The sequence below is a fragment of the Octopus sinensis genome, unplaced genomic scaffold, assembly GCF_006345805.1.
Source record: "Octopus sinensis unplaced genomic scaffold, ASM634580v1 Contig17815, whole genome shotgun sequence".
NCBI classification, from domain to species: Eukaryota; Metazoa; Mollusca; class Cephalopoda; order Octopoda; family Octopodidae; genus Octopus; species Octopus sinensis.
Window position 1 is genome coordinate 23,044 of NW_021835346.1, and position 17,585 is coordinate 40,628.

The 17,585-nt window shown below is 32.7% G+C and overlaps 1 protein-coding gene, 1 long non-coding RNA gene and 1 other non-coding gene across 3 annotated transcripts; all 3 read right to left on the bottom strand.

Moving 5' to 3' along the window:
* Positions 1-6,412: 6,412 nt before the first annotated feature.
* Trnan-guu lies at positions 6,413-6,485 on the bottom strand. Its single transcript has one exon. It is a non-coding gene; the product is annotated as a tRNA-Asn (tRNA).
* A 7,360-nt stretch (positions 6,486-13,845) lies between these two features.
* On the bottom strand, positions 13,846-14,349 carry LOC115231213 (protein KRI1 homolog). Its single transcript, XM_029801284.1, has one exon. It carries the CDS (start codon positions 14,347-14,349, stop codon positions 13,846-13,848), a length of 504 nt encoding a protein of 167 aa, XP_029657144.1.
* Positions 14,350-15,351: 1,002 nt separating this feature from the next.
* Positions 15,352-15,831, bottom strand: LOC115231214. Its single transcript, XR_003883503.2, has 3 exons — positions 15,728-15,831; positions 15,531-15,695; positions 15,352-15,498 (listed from the first exon to the last, which is right to left on the bottom strand). It is a non-coding gene; the product is annotated as an uncharacterized LOC115231214 (long non-coding RNA).
* Between the last annotated feature and the right edge of the window lie 1,754 nt (positions 15,832-17,585).

The following is a 17,585-nucleotide window of genomic DNA, read 5'->3' on the forward strand; positions in this document are numbered from 1 at the left end:
AATTCAATATTCTTCCTTTCAGTTTCCCGGTTAAGTTTAGCCGGGGGTTTGTTTCTTTACTCTGGTTATCAGATTCCGTTGTAGGTGTTCCGAGTGCAACAGGTGCGAAGCATATAAGTTTTAGCCAGGATTCCCAGCTGTCAGAGGACAGTGCGTTGTCAATGAGGTCTGAAAGGCACGTTGCTGCGGCAATACGTGCTCCTTTTGGATTTTTACTGGGATTTTCCTGGCTTTCCGGAGGTTCGAGATCTTCAAGAGAATGTGGTCAGTATGTGGTGATGTAAAGTTTGGCTGGGCTGTTGTTTCCCGCCTGGGGACCTCGTTTCCAATACAAGGGGGGCACTGCCAGCTTGACAGCGTCTCGGCGCAGGCTTTGCTCATTTTTATGCAGCCCAAATGGGCGAATGATTCACATGGCGTGCAGTTAATTCCAAATTTCCTGATATTCGACTGCCCACAAAAGAGACATGCCCGAGTTGTCCTCAGTGGCTTTGTTCCTCGTACTTCGTCTTCGCTTCGTTCTTTATTACCATCTGAGGTTTCCGTTAATCACACCACAGCACAGCACTTATTAAGATTTTTCTGGCATGACAACCGAAATAGTGTATCATAAACTTATTTTTAGTGTTTCATAAACTTATTTTTAGTGTTTCATAAACTTATTTTTAGTGTTTCATAAACTTATTTTTAGTGTATCATAAACTTATTTTAGTGTATCATATTGATTAAAGTTGTTTTATGACATATAATTTTGACGTACCTAAAATCAATAAATTAGGGCTTTTCTGCCGGAAGTGGGAAAATAACCTTTTTTCAGAATTGATTTATGAAATTGTCGGTTCTGAATGCTATTGTCTCATGGGAGCTAACTTGGCTTATGAGGTTGCCACTGGTCTTTTTGCGGAATGTACACTCGGATGTGATGACCCCAAAAATGGAAAAATATTGAAATCTTTATTCCACACTGATAATTTTAAAATAAATGTAGTTAGTGATAGAATTGCAGTTGAGCTCTGTGGAGCTCTCAAAGTTACTATTTTTAAGTTATTTTTGTAGAATATGGTGGCTTTGGCCGCAGGCTTTGCCGATGGCCTGAAATATGGCGGGAATACCAAAGCTGCAATAATCCGACTTGGATTAATTGAAATAATAAAATTTGTTAAACATTTTGGAGGAGGTTGACAATTCAAAAAAATATTTTCAGGACATCAAACGGAGGTTTTTCTAGAAAGTTGCGGAATCGCGGATTTGGTAACAACTTGCTATGGAGGAAGAAATCGATCTTGTTCAGAGAAGTTTGTAATCACTGGGAAGGTTGTATTTTATATAAAACGAAAAATAGAGTTTTGATGAGATTGAAGAAGAGTTCATGAACGGACAAAAACTTCCCGGCCCACAAGTTGCTAAGGAAGTATTCGAATATTTACAAACTGAAAATTTGCTTGGGAGGTGAGAAAGGTTCAAACATTTTACTAGTTTTCCTTTGTTCGAAACTATCTACAAAATTTCTATAAAAGAAATCCAACCTCAAGACTTGATTAAATCTCTCAGAAAAATGTAGTCATTTTTCTCTAAAAAATAATTTGATTCTGTTCTAATTAATAAAGTCTTAACTCTGATCATTAATAAATTTTTATTTAGGAAGAAAAAACATTTTATAAATTTAACTCAAGTACTTTAAATAATTTAGTTAGCGGGATAAATTTGTTGTGTTTAAAGAAGATTGTCCCGTTGGCTAAAGAGTATACTTGGGATGCTTGAGTACGCCTGTCGTGAGTTCGACCTCAAAGAGGGCTACGTTTGAGCTGGGTCAACGTTCTCCACCCGTGAGGCGACGAGTTCTTCTGGCATGACAAAGTAGTTAAAAGAGGATCTTCTACTTTTCCTGATTTACATTACTAGTGAAAACTTTTCATTATGCAAAACTTTTCCGAAAAACAAATTTGGTCAGCGACAATGGGAGGCTGATACAAATGAAAACCGGGCCTCTATCATCTCCAGATCTCTTCTTATGTAACTTGACTAATCTCATTTTACGCTAAATGTGGATACGCACTTTAAAGGCAAACTTTTATAAACATAAAGGTATTGAATCGCGATTCTATTTATCCAAAATATTTGACAACTTCTCTTTCAAAAGTTTGGATTTTAGATTACAGCTTGATCTAAATCAGGGGTTCTCAACCTTTTTAGCTCAAGGGCCAAATCGATAATTAAGATTAGCTTCGCGGGCCGCAAAAAAAATATTTTTATATTTTCCAAGCAGTAACTCGCTTACAATCCGAAGTGCAGCCACTGCTGATGCGTAATGAGTTTTTTTACTCTTTTTGTTTCTTTTTTAATTTCCATTTCCTTTATAAAGAAAGAAAAGCTAAAAAATCTACAAAAGGCGTTGTAACTAAAAAGAAAGTATTATTTGTTTATTAAGTTTTTGAAATCCGGAATAAGTAAAGTCGAAGAAGTTCGTAAAAGCTGACTCAAGTGATTATCCGTGAGCTTGTTACGATATTTATTTTTTATTCGAATCATTTTACTAAATATTGATTCGCATAAATATGTAGATTTAAACATTGATATGTTCATATATGCATTGTGTGTTATTAATAATTCGTAAAAATTAATAATAGACGCATTTTTGAACAATGCCGCCAGTTCTATATCATGTTGTAAATTAATGAGTTCTAGTTGAATTTTGCAGGCGCATCCTTAATTTCCACGCTGAATGGAGTTGCAAATATTTTCATTAAAGGAAGGAATTCTTTAAAATTCTAAAAATTAAATTTATATAAATGTACCCCAAAACGTGCTTCAAATTGATTAATTAAATCACCAATTATGGATATGTTTAACCTTAAGAATAAATAATTAAATTTTAACATTATTAAAAAATTAAAAAAGTTAGTTACTCTAGAGGGGCCGCAAAAAAAATCCTGGGGGCCGCATTTGAGAACCGCTGATCTAAATGCTGTACAGTCCGACCTCTAAATGGGGCACTAAGTGCCTCAAATCAGAGGTTTCCCCAAAAAAGAGGTTTTTCAAAAAGCTCAATAAATAAAGAAAAAGAACATTATTTTTTAAAATAATCAGTTAATTTTTCTCCATATTTATATTTATTTTTAATTCCTAACGACACTTTCTTTCTGAATTCATAAAAATCATGAAGAGAATCTGGAATCAAATCAAAGATGTTTGTCTCTAATTTTTCCATCAAACTTAAAATTTGTGATATTGATGGTTCGCAGCTTATATTCTCATAGATATTTGGATCATTATCTTTTATTTCATCAAAACATTCATCAATAACATTATTAAATATTTCTTCAGATGATTCATTTATGCAACTCGAGTCTGATGGAGATTGTCGAAAAACCTTTTGCCAGCAGTTATAAATAATATCCGCAGATACATTATTCCAAGCATCTGAGATTATTGTTACCACTTGCCGCAAATTTAATTTGGATAAAGACTCTATAAACAAATCCTGGTCGTCTTGAAAACATAAAAAATCAATTAGACAATTCAAATAATTATCCTTGAAATTTTTAATGATTCCAGCATCCAATGGTTGAAGTATTGGTGTCGTATTTTTGGTAAAAATAAAAAATCAACGTTGCTAAATGTCGATATTTTGTGGCAAGCACGTTATCTAATAACATTAAGATTTTTCTTTTTTGAATAATCATTTTTTCATTAATTTTTTGAGCCAGGATATAAAAATGTCTCTTGTCATCCACGCATTTTTGGACGAAGAGTATAAAATTCCATAAATTTCGGGAGAAAATTTTTTGAAACATCTAGGATTTCTATATTTTCCGATTATTAGGTTCAAATTTTTCTCCAGTGTAACTACAGCATAGATGAAGAGTAACTTTATCATTACTCCTTTTAAAGCCCCGTGCCGAATCACCAGTTTTCACGAATGATTTACGTGGGGTAAGTTTGATAAAAGAGAAGTTTCGTCACAATTAAAAATGTTCTCCTTTTCATATTGTTCAACTTTGATATTTAATTCTGATAAAAAATTCAAAATTATCGCATGATCAGCAGATGCGGATTCGCCTGACAATGTTCGGAATTTTAATTCATGCTCTGCTTGAATTTTTATAACCATCCATTTGAAGCTTTAAACTTGTTTAAGCCCATTCTCGAAGAAACAGTTAGGGAAATTTTTTTTAAAAGAGTTCCAGAAACTGGAACATTCTGATCCCTTAGACGCTGAAAAATATCGAGGACTTTTTCATCAAATCCGTTTTTATTTTCACTTAATGACGAGGAAAGAAATCCTTTTTTGATAAATGGAAGAATATTCTTTTTTATACGAAAAATAGTTCCCTTGCTAGTATTGTACATTATGGATAATCTCCTCTCAGAATGTTCCTTCTTTAAAAGATGATCAGCAATCTTCAACTTGGTTTCATAATTCAAAGGCATTACACAAGAAATTTGAAATGAAACGTGTCTTAAAATATTTATTTTTTAAATTGGTATAATTAATTTTATTTAATAAAAAATCAATGCCCCAAATAGAGATGTTAAAATTAATTGATTTTTTATAATTTGGTTAAAAAAATTTAATTAAACTGTTAATGCTTAACTGTTTCTTTTTTAAACATTCTGGCGGTTTTTAAATCCTGAAAATACACTTATAATTTCAATTCAAATCGTCCTGCGTTTTGCCAGCACTTGGGTGTTTTGCCTCAAAGATGGTAAAAATATCGATGGTCTTAAACAATTATTTCCAGGGTTGTTTCGCCTGAAACTAGAATTTCGAACATATTTTACTTTTGTCAATGGCCTGCTCGTCTATTCGATTCACTTAATGCCAGGCAACTTTTGTTTCCTGTTAATCTGGTGGCCCTTAATTTGATGGTAAATTAGGAGGCTACCAGCCAATGTCTTTCCTAAACTGAGTCAGGAATTCATGCGTTTAAAATTGGATTTAGGGACCAAAAGAGCGTGTGAATTTCCTTTTCATAATATTCGCTTTAAAAAAGTCGAACCCGCCGATTTTTTTCTTTTTCCTGAAGCTTGACTTTTTTTACGCTTTCAACTGGGTTAGGGGAGGTCAAAATCACTTCGAAACGTTATCCTGAGTTACTCACAATCATTTTGCTGTGTATGGGCTACTAAGTTATCTTTTATTTTCTAGTCAAATTGTCATTTCGGTATCTGGAATTCAGCAGACTGATCCACTGGGACCCTTACTTTGTGCCATTTGGGAGTGCATCAGGATCACGTGACGTTTTTTCGGTTTTTACCGTGGTCTTAATGTTTGAATAATAATTTCTGTGAATTGCATTGCTCGTAGTCTATTATTGCTAATAGATTATTAATACTTTAACTATGTTACTCTTAATGGATTCATCAATCGCGTCGACGCTGACAAAATTGTTTCAGGTTTTACAAATTCTCTGTTCTTCATTGTGCTGGCGAGCCGGTGATTGTCTTTTTGCCATTGACGGTGCGATCTTGGACACGCTTGCTTGATCTTAAACATCAAGTTCGTGGGTAACAGTCAGGTCCATACAAGCTTATCGGTCCATTCTGGAGAAATTGTGCTCCGCATCTTTGCCGTATTACCTTTTTTATTTTTCTTTTTTTACAAATAACCTTTGTTCTTTCACACTTTTTCAAAGATGTCAAGGTTACGGGATACCCAGAAGTGTTAGAGTCATAGAGTTCCTGCAGGTATCGGGTGGTGGAAAAGATCTCAATTTATACAGGTTTGGACCAATGCGTCAGTAATCATCTTTTTATAAAAGTAAGATTACCAGTTTGAGCTGGCATCATTTGCTTCCTTTTTCTAACCGCACTCATTTAATTGGCTTGACACTTACGGGGTCTCCTCAGCGGCATCATTACTTTCTAATCAGTGTTTGTCAAAGGTTTAGTATTAAAAATTGTCACCATATCCGGCTGCTAGGTTTATGTACAGAACGCACTACCTCTCATGCCGCATGAGTGCCGGCAGAATCCCGCGTCCCGCAACCATGTTGTAGAAATGACTTTCTACTAATTCCCCGCTGATCATAAAACACACTGGAATTAACAGATGCAATCAAAAACCTCCAAATAGAATGACTATGTTTTCTTTCCATGGGGAAAATCTCATGTCTAGGCCGTTAGGTACGCCAACATCTTTTCAGAATTCATGTTAACTTTGTCTACAACCGATGTCCGACAATCATGTTCTATTACTAAAACTTAAAAAAATCGAAATACAGCAATATCCGAAATAAAGTAAAATCCGTTCCATTTGAGTCTGTAAGTAATGGTTTCATCGGTAAGAAAAAATTCAGCATGATAATTTTGAAACGCACACTATAGAAAATAAAACTTTGTAAATAAAGTAACAAAGGAACTCAAATCAAATTAAAAAGAAAAATAATTCAAATATACGTAAATAAAAAAACGCCCATACTCGGATTCGAACCAAGAACCTTGTGGTTAACAGCCACACGCGCTAACCGTTGCGCCATATGGGCTTGTACACCTTCGTGTTCTATATATTAGACTCAACTATCTCTGTAATAACATGTGAAAAGTCTACGTTCTCTATTCTTCACAAGTGAATGAACGGACTATCTTATAATGAAAACAAATGACACTTTTGTTTATGTGTAGCAATTTTAAAAGCCGAAAATTTAAAGTAAATTCAGCTAGCTAAAATTGAAGAATTCTTTATGAAAGATCTTAAACTAATAATATTTCAAGATGCACAATAAAATTGTGACGTGCTTTTTTTTTTTTTTCTTTTACGAATTTCGTCTAAAGATCAAAAAGAATTAAGACTTATTCTGTGCAATTGTAGTAACTCATGAATGTTTTGAAATAGGAGTGTAAACTTTAATAAAAACAGAGACGATAATACGATACAAAAACCTGATTTATTTGTGTAAGACTAAAAGATCAGTAACATGTTTCTCGTTCACGTTTAAGTAACTTCTGCGGACATTTTACAACAAGTGGAGTTGAAAAAATTAAGAAAAATCGATCTACTCTAGAAAGAACTAAAAATACGTCACGCAAAAGTGAAGATTATGTCAAATGTTCTACACAAATAAATTTGTGACACTTCATTTTCTGAAGTATGCTGAATCATTAAATATAGCCTGAGGACATATGTGTATGTGCAATTTTTGTCACTGACGAAAACGTTAAAAAGCATTGCTGTTACAAGAAGAAACAAACCCGAGCCATAAAGACAATTCCTTTAGGAGATCTATGTTAAATCTGACACATTTCCGGAAACCTTTCAATAATCCTTAATTTTGTATATTAATTATATTTTTATTATTTATTTGAATTAGTTTCAAAATAAATTTCTTCGGTACTAACATTTACTACAAGTAAGTATTTGTATCACTAAATAATTTTGCCGTAAATTAATATCAATAGGTGGTCAAGAACCCTTTGGTATCTCTTGTGGTCCTGGGTTGGATCCTTAGCGGCTGGTAGCTCCGATCGAGTTTGACAAGTAAAGCCGTTATTGACGTCTCATCACACATGGAGTCTGCATGGAACGGATTTTTGGATGGAATGTTGAGCTTCCTACCGTTTAATAACAACTGCACTACAATAAAAGGAACATAAGACAAAAACTTCCTACCTCGGAAAAAATTAAAAATAATTTACTTTCTTATTCTTTTCTTAAACTTATATGGCTGTCACAAGCTAAACCATATACAAATGACAAACCATATACAATATATCAAATGACAAGTCGCTTTTTCGTCCCATGTCAATTAATAATAACGTGTTAAATTTAAAATATTTGTTTTTGTATGAAAAATATAAAAATTATTATAATGTTATGGTACATGACAAAAATTATTATAATGTTATGGTACATGACAATTTGTATCACCAAACCAGTAATCTCGTAAAATCAAATAATTTTTTAAATAGTTAAAGAAAGTAAATTTGAATTTGGATGTAAAAAATTAAGTCATAAAAATGGATATTTGTGAAAATGGAGTTATATTTTAACTAAATTTACGAGTATTATAATGTTTTGGTACAGACTGTACACTGTTTACTGGTATATGGTATTTCAAACCAATAAAACAAAATTTATTTCATAGATATATTTATTTCTTCTAGATATATTTATTTCTTCTAACAAAATTTATTTCTTCTAATTTGATAAAATAATCTAATTTATTTTTATACAATTCGACAAACTTGTTTCTTTGTTTTTTACTTATATTATGACAAAGGTGGATGATTCGGGAAATTTTAACATGTTTTTTATTTTTCTTCTCTATCTCATCAAGCTCCTCTTTTGATCTTATGATTTCGGTTGCTGATGAAATAATAAAACCTATTGTAATTTTTTCTAGGTTAGAAATGATTTAAAATGTTATTCATGGCAATATTGAGGAAGCAAGTGTTATGGAAAGAATTTACTCTGATTAGGCTGTCAAACAATTTCAAATAAACAATCCTAGACTCGTTTTAGCTTAACATTTGATTGAGTTAGAAAGCCTGACCAAATTATGTAACATGAACTGTTTGTATGAAAGTTTGAGAATAAGTTTGTTGTATTTTTCACAAAATTAATTTCTAAGAAAATTAATATTTGAAAGGAGTTCTGATTACGAAAGTCAACCCTAACAACTTAACAGTTTAGAAAAGGAAAATGGGATTATTGATAAACTTTGTTTATAACTCGAATATCAGAAATGAAAATAATTTGATTTTTATTGTATATAAATTAAATTCTTAATAGATATATTGTGAGATCATGTTTTATCCATGTTAGTTGTTATTTAATAATTTTAAGCACCTCATCATCCTATTAGGCCTGTAATTCTTACAGCTGCTATCGGAAATGAACTAAAATTTTTAACTAATGGAAAGCCTTATTGTCTATTAAGAGTCATCAATCAACCTATAATCAACCTTCCAATTAAAATTTTAATAAATTCAAACTTTAATGGTATTTTTATACCAGTTTATTGCTCAGATATTATTATTGCTTGCTATGAAAGTGAGAGCAGTGAGATTTTCGAAAATATACATTCCGAGTTTCAGAAAACCACTTTTACTATGTTCACTGTTCCCGACAACATTATTTCTGCAGTAAATATTCTGCTCGAAATCAATTCGAAATTTCCTAAAAATCAAATTCTGCTTCTTCCTTGCGACATTTTTGGAGATTTGGATATTGTATCATTCATTGTCGACCATTTGACACACAATCCTACAATTTCAATGATTAGAGTGCCCCGACCTGAAGTAAATAAAATATCACTTCCTGCTCCCCACAAATATCGGAAACCAGAATTAGAAATTTGCTGTGTTGATTCTGTCGAACAAAAACATTTGATTATGTTTTGTGGTCAAACAAAATTCTTTGAAGACGAAATGGTTCTCAAAAAACAATATCTTTGTCGGTAATGATTTATCTCTATGATTTAGAACTCATTCCATACTCACTTTAGTTTCTCATGTTGACCCTCAGGTTTACATTTTTTCGGTTCCTTGTCTTGACCTGATTCGTAGAAAATTTAGGTATTTTTTAGTCTTAATATATGAATTAAAATTTAGTCATTCGTTTTGTATAAAATCAGAATTGCTACCACAAATTCTCGATTTTATGGCAAATTTCGATCCAAAAGAATTTCCTGGCACGTACAGTTGGATTCGTGCTCTCCCTTTAAATGCTGATATATTCAGAATATCATCCATTTTCAACTATCTCAGGGCTCATAGATCTAATTTTGTGTCAAGTTCACAGTAATAAGTCTATTAACATTGTATTAGGAATTGTGTTTACGAAAATACTTTTTTGGGACCCGACTGTGTAGTGGGTGATGTGAGTCGACTGATTTGCTGCATTGTTGGTAGCAATGTTAGAATAGGCTCAAAGTATCCGTGTCTGATGTATATTCCAGTTGTATGTTGGATAATTGCATTATTTCTGATCATGTCAATATTGGGGATGGTTGTCAGATACGTAATTCTGTGATTTTTCCTGGTCAGACTCTGGACAGTAACTGTATAGTTTATATTTTTAAATTATAAGCTGTTAAATGCAACGATGTTATTGGTGAAGTTATTGATGACGTGCTTTTTAGATAATCATTAATTTTTTTAATTTTATTTTTTCAATTTTGTAATATTTTATTTGATAATAAATTATTATTTTGTTTGATATCTGGTTGGTACTAAAGTCTTTTTTGTATCATTAAATAAACTACATTTAATTTATAGAATAAATGACAACTGCTGGGCGCCCCACTTTTGATCATGCTAAAGGAAGCGGTTCTCGGATGGAGAATGATCTTGGTTCTCTGACGAGACAATTTTCCGCCAGAGACCTACCAAGTCAATTAAAGCTAAAATTTCGGTATTGTACAAATAATTAACAAATATTAGTCAAAAAGGCCAATCTTGCAAAGAAGATTTGAAATCTATTGACATGAAACAAGTATTAGAAGAGAAGGAATTATTCCACAAACATAAAATTGATGGCCAATTGGAAGAAACTCTTGGCACTGAGAAGAGGCTAAAGTTGGAAGATGTGAATTTGGACGAAGATGATCCCATTGACGAGGGTGGGATTGATTCAGACGATTCCTCTGACGGAGATGAAACAGCACAGTTAATGTCAGAACTTAATAAAATAAAAAAAGAACGAATGGAAGAGGCCAAGAAAATGGTTTAATAAAATTTGATCACTGTTTACAGAACATGGAGAAAGAGCTTGAGGAGCAGAAAATAAGGAATGAAAATATAATGCGGGGAAATCCCCTCATTTCACTTTCAGGCGATTTGGAAGGGAAAAGTGATTTTAGAGTCAAGGCAAAGTATTTGTGATTGTGTTATTTTAGATGGGATGATGACGTGGTTTTTAAAAATTGTGCAAAAGAGACAAATAAAACAAAGCCCGAATTCATTAATGATTGTATTCGCTCGGAATTCCACAAGAAATTCATGTCGAAATATTTTAAATAATTTTTGTTTCTGATTTTTAAAATTTAATGATCTCTTTACTCATTAAATCAATTTCTAAGAATTTAATAAAAAAATTAAAGACCATTCATGTTTCTTTGACTTTTTAATACCCTCCATAAGAGGCGTTCTCAGGTTTGAGTCAATTTGGATCTCTGCTCTATATTATGCTGTAAAATGGAAAAAACAATTTAAACGATGTACTTTTACAATTTTTGGAATTATTGAAAAGTAAAGCTCGGAGAGGAAAACTGTCCCAGCCATTATGCCGTCAGGAAGTTAGTTTATAATTATGACAAGTATCCGGGTCCCGTGAACAATGTGTTGGTTAAGAACGATTAGCTGAGTGATGGCTTTGAATAACATTTTAGAAAGCTGATGATGTTATTTGGACACACAGATGGACTGCTGTCTTGTGTCAAAAATACAAATAATGCACCGAGATATTTAGAATTTACATCCAGAGCATTCGATTCAGTTTACGGAATTAAACTCGTGAAAATACAACATTTTTAAATCAGGACGAAATGAGTATCATCTTAAAGCTCCTTCAAGACACTCAATTAGTAATCAATCTTGGCAAAACTGTGTCAAACTTTTTTAAACATATTACAGTGTGACTCTCGCTGTCCCTAATTTTGTTTATCGTCTACCTAAAAGCAGCACTTAGAGATTTAGATCTTTTGTAGTAAATACACCGAAATAATATATGCCGATTATGCTGACTTCGTCTTTGACAATGCTGAAATCCTTTAGCACATTATCGAAACACTACCAAAAATATTTTCCAAATGGTTTTTATAGTCAATCATAACAAAACGGAATACACGAAAATTTTTCGAGCTAAACGCACCTATGATAAAACTTGGAAAAGGCATAAAAAGTTGAATCACAGCTGGATGACTCTGAAGATGTCACTCATAGAATGATACTATCGATCACGGCGTATAATAAACTCGTAAATATCTGGCATCTAGAAATCAAAAATTATATTAAAAATGTCAGAATTGAACTGAAAATGGTATATCTTGTATTTTTTAATTATCTGTCTTTCAGATAATTTGTTGTTCAATATCAATTTATTATTATGGCACTTTCACGAAAACCATTATGTTTATAGGCCAACACTCAAAAAAACAATCTTTAGATTTAGTTTTTTTTCATCTTCTTCTGTCGAGTGCGAGTGATCTCAATTCATTCAGATTGTCCCCTGTTTTTAGATTTTTTCACAGGATTTAGGTCCTTGTTTAAGGCAGTTATAATGTCGATTTAAATCGTCCGTGGAAGGTTTGTCGCAACTGTCAAAGTAATTTTTATATCGCTTTGTTAGCTGGTGCGTCCGGGTTCATTCTTAGTACATGTCTAAATTACCTCCACCACCAATCTATCACATTCTCGAACACATAATTGTAGATACTATTGATTAATATTCTACTTGGCCAATCTATTAAAGTAAGCTTCTTAGTTATTTTTAAGGAACGAATCTAGTTTCAATAGTTTGTTGAAGAGACTTCCTTATATCTCAGCGTTGTAAAGCCTGCATCTCATGTCAATTCTAAGTCTTTTGGTTCTTATCCATCTTTTTCTTTAGTGTGACCATTGCTTCATTTGCTAGTGTTTTCCTCTTTAATACATCTTCAGCGTTTTATATTAAAGAGACGAGTTTATTAGTACGTCTCCATCTTACATGAGTGATACCGTCTTCTCTTTTGATTTCCGTAATTTCAGTTTTGATTACATTTACACAGAGAAATCATTTCTCAAACTCCACTGGTGCATTTTCTAGTAGATGTTTGAGTGCGGTCAAATCCCGAGATACAAAATCCATAATATGTCTCTTCTATGTCTTCTATATAGCATTTACGGAAGTCGAAGAGTGGAGATTCAAGGTATATGGTGAATAGTAAATGGGAAAGGGAATCACTCTTTGGTGTCCCTATTGTTTCGAAACTGCAGGAAGTTGCTCCTTCTGTCCTCACAGATAGTCTTTTGTTTACAAATAATAGTTTTATTATCCTAACCACGATTCATCCAATATTAGATCAGGAATATTTATCAATTTCTGCCAGTTTATTGAGTCGAAAGCTCTGGAAGAATCTATTCCCAACATTGTCGTTGCTCTCTTGAATCTTTTGTGGCTCCATACAATGTCTGCCGTAGACCTCTCTTTTCGAAACCCTTTTGACTTGCTGGTAGGTATAGATCCGCCACACCCTCCATTCGAGTTAATGCAATGCTTGCCAGCACCTTACGTATCGAATTCAGAAGTATTATCGTGGAGAGATTTTCTACCAAAATCCGACGGTTCTCCACCTCTGGGATCTGCCCTAATTCGGTCGGACTGTAGATAGTCTAAGAAGTATGAAAGTTTGTTATTTTTATTATTAATGAATTAATAGGAATTCTAAAGCTCAAAATTCGAATAATTAAATATTAGTTTGTAGCCAAATTCTATCTCCTTCTCCACTTTGTTTTGTTGAACTTTTTCCTGTTAAAAATCGTTTAGACTAATTAATTCCATTCATTAGCTTTTAATCCCCTTTTGATTGCAATAAAATTTTCAAGTGAAATTCAAGAATTTAATATTATTCAAATATTATTTGTTAGATCCCTGTTTTTTCACGTCAGTCACATACATAATCAATATGATCATGAACAAAAATTTTATTTACTTATTTGTTTTTATTAATAGTGAACAATTTTTTAGACCAATTCCCGTCAAATATATTTATTTTTTTGCCTATTGATACGTGTACGTGTTATTCTAGTCTACTGCAGTAAAAGGTATAATAAACTAAAAATAGCGATTCTAAGAAAAAGACTAATCAGTTTTTATTATCTAAATAACACTTTCATTGAGATAAAATTCAAATAAAATCGCACAGTTTAATTTGTATCGACCTCTCTACCGTGGTAAGATTTTTTCCGTTTTTTAGCATTCTGTATATGTCGAAACTTCTTAGGATCAAAGCCATAAGCAAATAGACGGTCATCATTCAACCCACCATTATTACTGATCTTTCTTTTTGTTTTCATATTCTTTTCAGCATTATTTGACTCATTCTTGACCAGAGAAGCATCAATAGTGGAATCATGTTGGCCATTTCCAACAGCATCATCAACTTCTTGATTCTGTTCAATCCCTTTCAATGACTTAAATATATGTCGCTTCAGCTTATGTTTTTTCCGTCGTTTCTCGTACATCTTCTTATCATTATACTCCTCTTCATCAGTCCTATACTGAACCATCTTCTTTAAGGAAACCCACTGATTCAACTCTTTATAATCCGCATTGAGAATTTCTTCGAGTGATAGACCGAAATCACATTCCGAAACATTTCTATAAGAAAATCTATTTGGAGGTGGAGGAATTATATCCTCAGGGACCATCATTCGAGTTTTAACAGCTTCTCTACGAAGTGCCCGTTTGCTCTGTAAATTTTCTAACGCTTCATCTTCAGAAGAAGAAAATTTTGGTTTTTTTTCTTTGAAAGGAATATTATAGAAATTATCACCAAAAATTTCCTAAAATTAGTAAAATGAAACCAAACATTCATTTGTTGGTCATGTTCTTCTGGATCAAAATCTCCAAACACATGACTCGTGTCAAAATTCTGATTTCCACTGAGAGACCTTAATTTGGATACTTTCGCAGCTTCTTCTTTCCGCTGAAGACTTCTGAGTCGTTTTAATTCTTCTCTTTTCTTATTTTCCCTTGTTTCTTTCCTCTCCTTTGCTTTCAAACGGGCTTCACTTCGACGGTGATCCACAGGACGGACAGAATCGGTGATTTTCCGTGGATAAGATTTAATCTGTAAAAGAAATTAATATCATAAATTAAAACTAGTCACAAAATATTCACTTAATCTAGCCGCTAATAAACATAACGACAATCATAGAATAGAACGCGCAAAAAAGTATACCTGACAACCGTCTGGTTCTTCAAACCTGAAGTTATAATTTTTCTCGAATTCATCTTGCTTATCCTCCTCAGCGGAATCAGAGTCAGAAGAATTTAGTTTATATTCAGTATCATTGTCATCCTCATCCACGAGATACTTTCGATTAAGCAAATAATCTCTCAAAAATTTATCATTTTCAGATATTTTTTCGGACTGCCAATAGTCTCTTAAGGATTCCTACAGTAAACACACTGAGAAAACCAGCTGACTGAATTTTCGAGAACAATCTGGACGCTCCGATTTTAGAAATTTTATATATTCTTCGTCATCTTTATTCTAATTTCTTTACTCAAAAATTAAACACGGTTTTATCTTGATTTGGCTCTTTTTTGGTCAAAAAATCATCGTCGCTATCATCGACAAATTGTTTAATACTAAAAACAATATTATTAATTTATAGACTTTTCCTTTAGTTTATTTTGTTCGTCAACATAGGATCCAGGCACTATTTCCGTCATGTAAGCATCTTGAGGTTCTTCTCCCTTCAAAATACGCCTTCTTTCGTAATCTTTGAAAAGCAGGGGCTTTTCACGTTTTTTGGTGGGTTTATGTTCATTTCCTTCACTTTTTTGTTTTTCTATGTTAAAAATTAGTTAAAAAATAAATTACCGAAAAACTTAAGGTCTTTGTTGTAGAGTTCTGCTGTGGAAAACTTGGCAGTTGCATAAAGTCTCATCCATTCCTCGTCAACTTGTGGAGTCAATTGTGTGGCACAGTCATCTTCTGTTTCAGAGGATGTTTCATTTTCTGAAGGATTGCCGTAACGATCTTTTACTAGGAGTTTAATTTATGCTTTTATTTTTTACATTTCTGAAGTTCTTCCTTTTCTCTCCATTGATTGTAATTACTAGCGTATGATTCGTTTATATTTAAGTCTTCTTCATCAGAAATATCGAGATCGAGTTTACCCATTCAATACCACAACATGGAATCTGTTTGAAAATTTTATTGGTAGTCAAATAAAAGTGAAATCATTGTAAATATTTTTAATTTATTACAAACATAACTTGAAAATATTTGAAATTAAAAGAAAATTTAAAGATACGCCTAATAAACTACCCTCTATGATTATGTAAACTTTTTGTCATATATTTTATCTTAATTACTTTTTTAGGATAATTAAAAATTTTAAAACATTGAAATAGCCAACCATTCGGAATTTTTAAATAAATAAAAAATAGTAAAAGAAATGACAATTTGCAGACAATTTCATTGAACACAAAATAATGAAAAGGTATAATTTTAAAAATACCTGAAATTTTTTTTCTAATATTTATAAAATATTCAAAAAATTTTGAGAAATTCAGCAATGTTTTAATCCAATCGTATTTATTTTGAAAAAATACTAATTTCTGCAATCAATTTTTTATTTAGTGTTAGGATTTCATTTATTCCAATTCCGTAAATTTTAAATCAACTAATCTACTTAACCTGTTTTACATGTGTTTTTGGCTTTAAAATTTCTAATCGAATTGTATACGTCATCTAATTAGAAATTCAATAAGTTTAACTTTTTCCACTAACAGGAAATCAAAGTAATTCGGTTTTCCTTGTGCCACGATTAGTATTCTTCCACACGTGCGTTTCTATGCCCCCTCCATTATTTTCTATTGTTTGTAGATTGTTTGTAGTGAATCGAGAACTTTGCCATTTTTGTTTATTCCCGCTATGTCTTCGTTTAATCTGATAGGCAGAGTGGCTCTAGGCCTTCCACGGAATCTCATTGGTTGAAGTAGTGACGTTCTTCTTTTGCACGAATTTCTTTCCCACGCTTGGTATCCGCTAATCCGTTCTCAAATTATTATTAGTATTGATAAGCATGTCGTCAAAACAACTTTCTCAATAGTTCCCTCAGAAGCTCCAAATCGTCTGCTGATATTCAGCCCTTTTCCAATCAAAACGCAAAATCTTTAATAGTTCTAGAAAGAATTCCTTATTCCTTTTCCGTTTTATGTATGGGGAATTTTTCGATTTTGATGTTAACTCTAAAGTGTTCCTCAAAAATTTTGTTCAGAATATGATTAATGAGTTTATGAAACTCTTCAGGGACGTATTTCATGAGTTCTGTAGTAACAGTGTCTGGGTCCGGTGCTTTTGAGTTGTTTAGTCTGGTTACAGCCTTCATAACTTCCAATAAAGTTATTTCTGGTGACAGTTTTCTCGGAACTCCATCGACTGGATGGACAGTTTCCTCTTCCAAAATTGAAGTATTTTTCGAAGTGATTAGGTATGAGTTTGTTCCTGTTTGTTGTATATATTTCTTCCGAGTTTTTCATAAATTGTTAGGTTTTTGGATTTCTTCATTCTCGCTAGAATCTTTACCGATGCATATATTTGCGCTCCGTGCTTGTACTTTTTTACTTCTTTTGCAAGGTTTTGTAGCTCTGTTTCGTGGTTTTTCTGACACTTCTTAATAATAAAATGGTATGGTGTGTGTCTGTCTGTCTGTCTGTCTGTGTGTCTGTCTGTGTGTCTGTCTGTCTGTCTGTCTGTGTGTGCACACCAACTTCAAATTGGCAATACGATGTCCTCGACTTACATGATGAGGTCCTTAAAACCTTCCCCCCAAAAAAAATTAAAAAAAATTTTTCTGCGTTTTGGTCAAAATGAACAACTACGATGTCCTCGACTTACATGATGAGGTCCTTAAAACCTTCCCCCAAA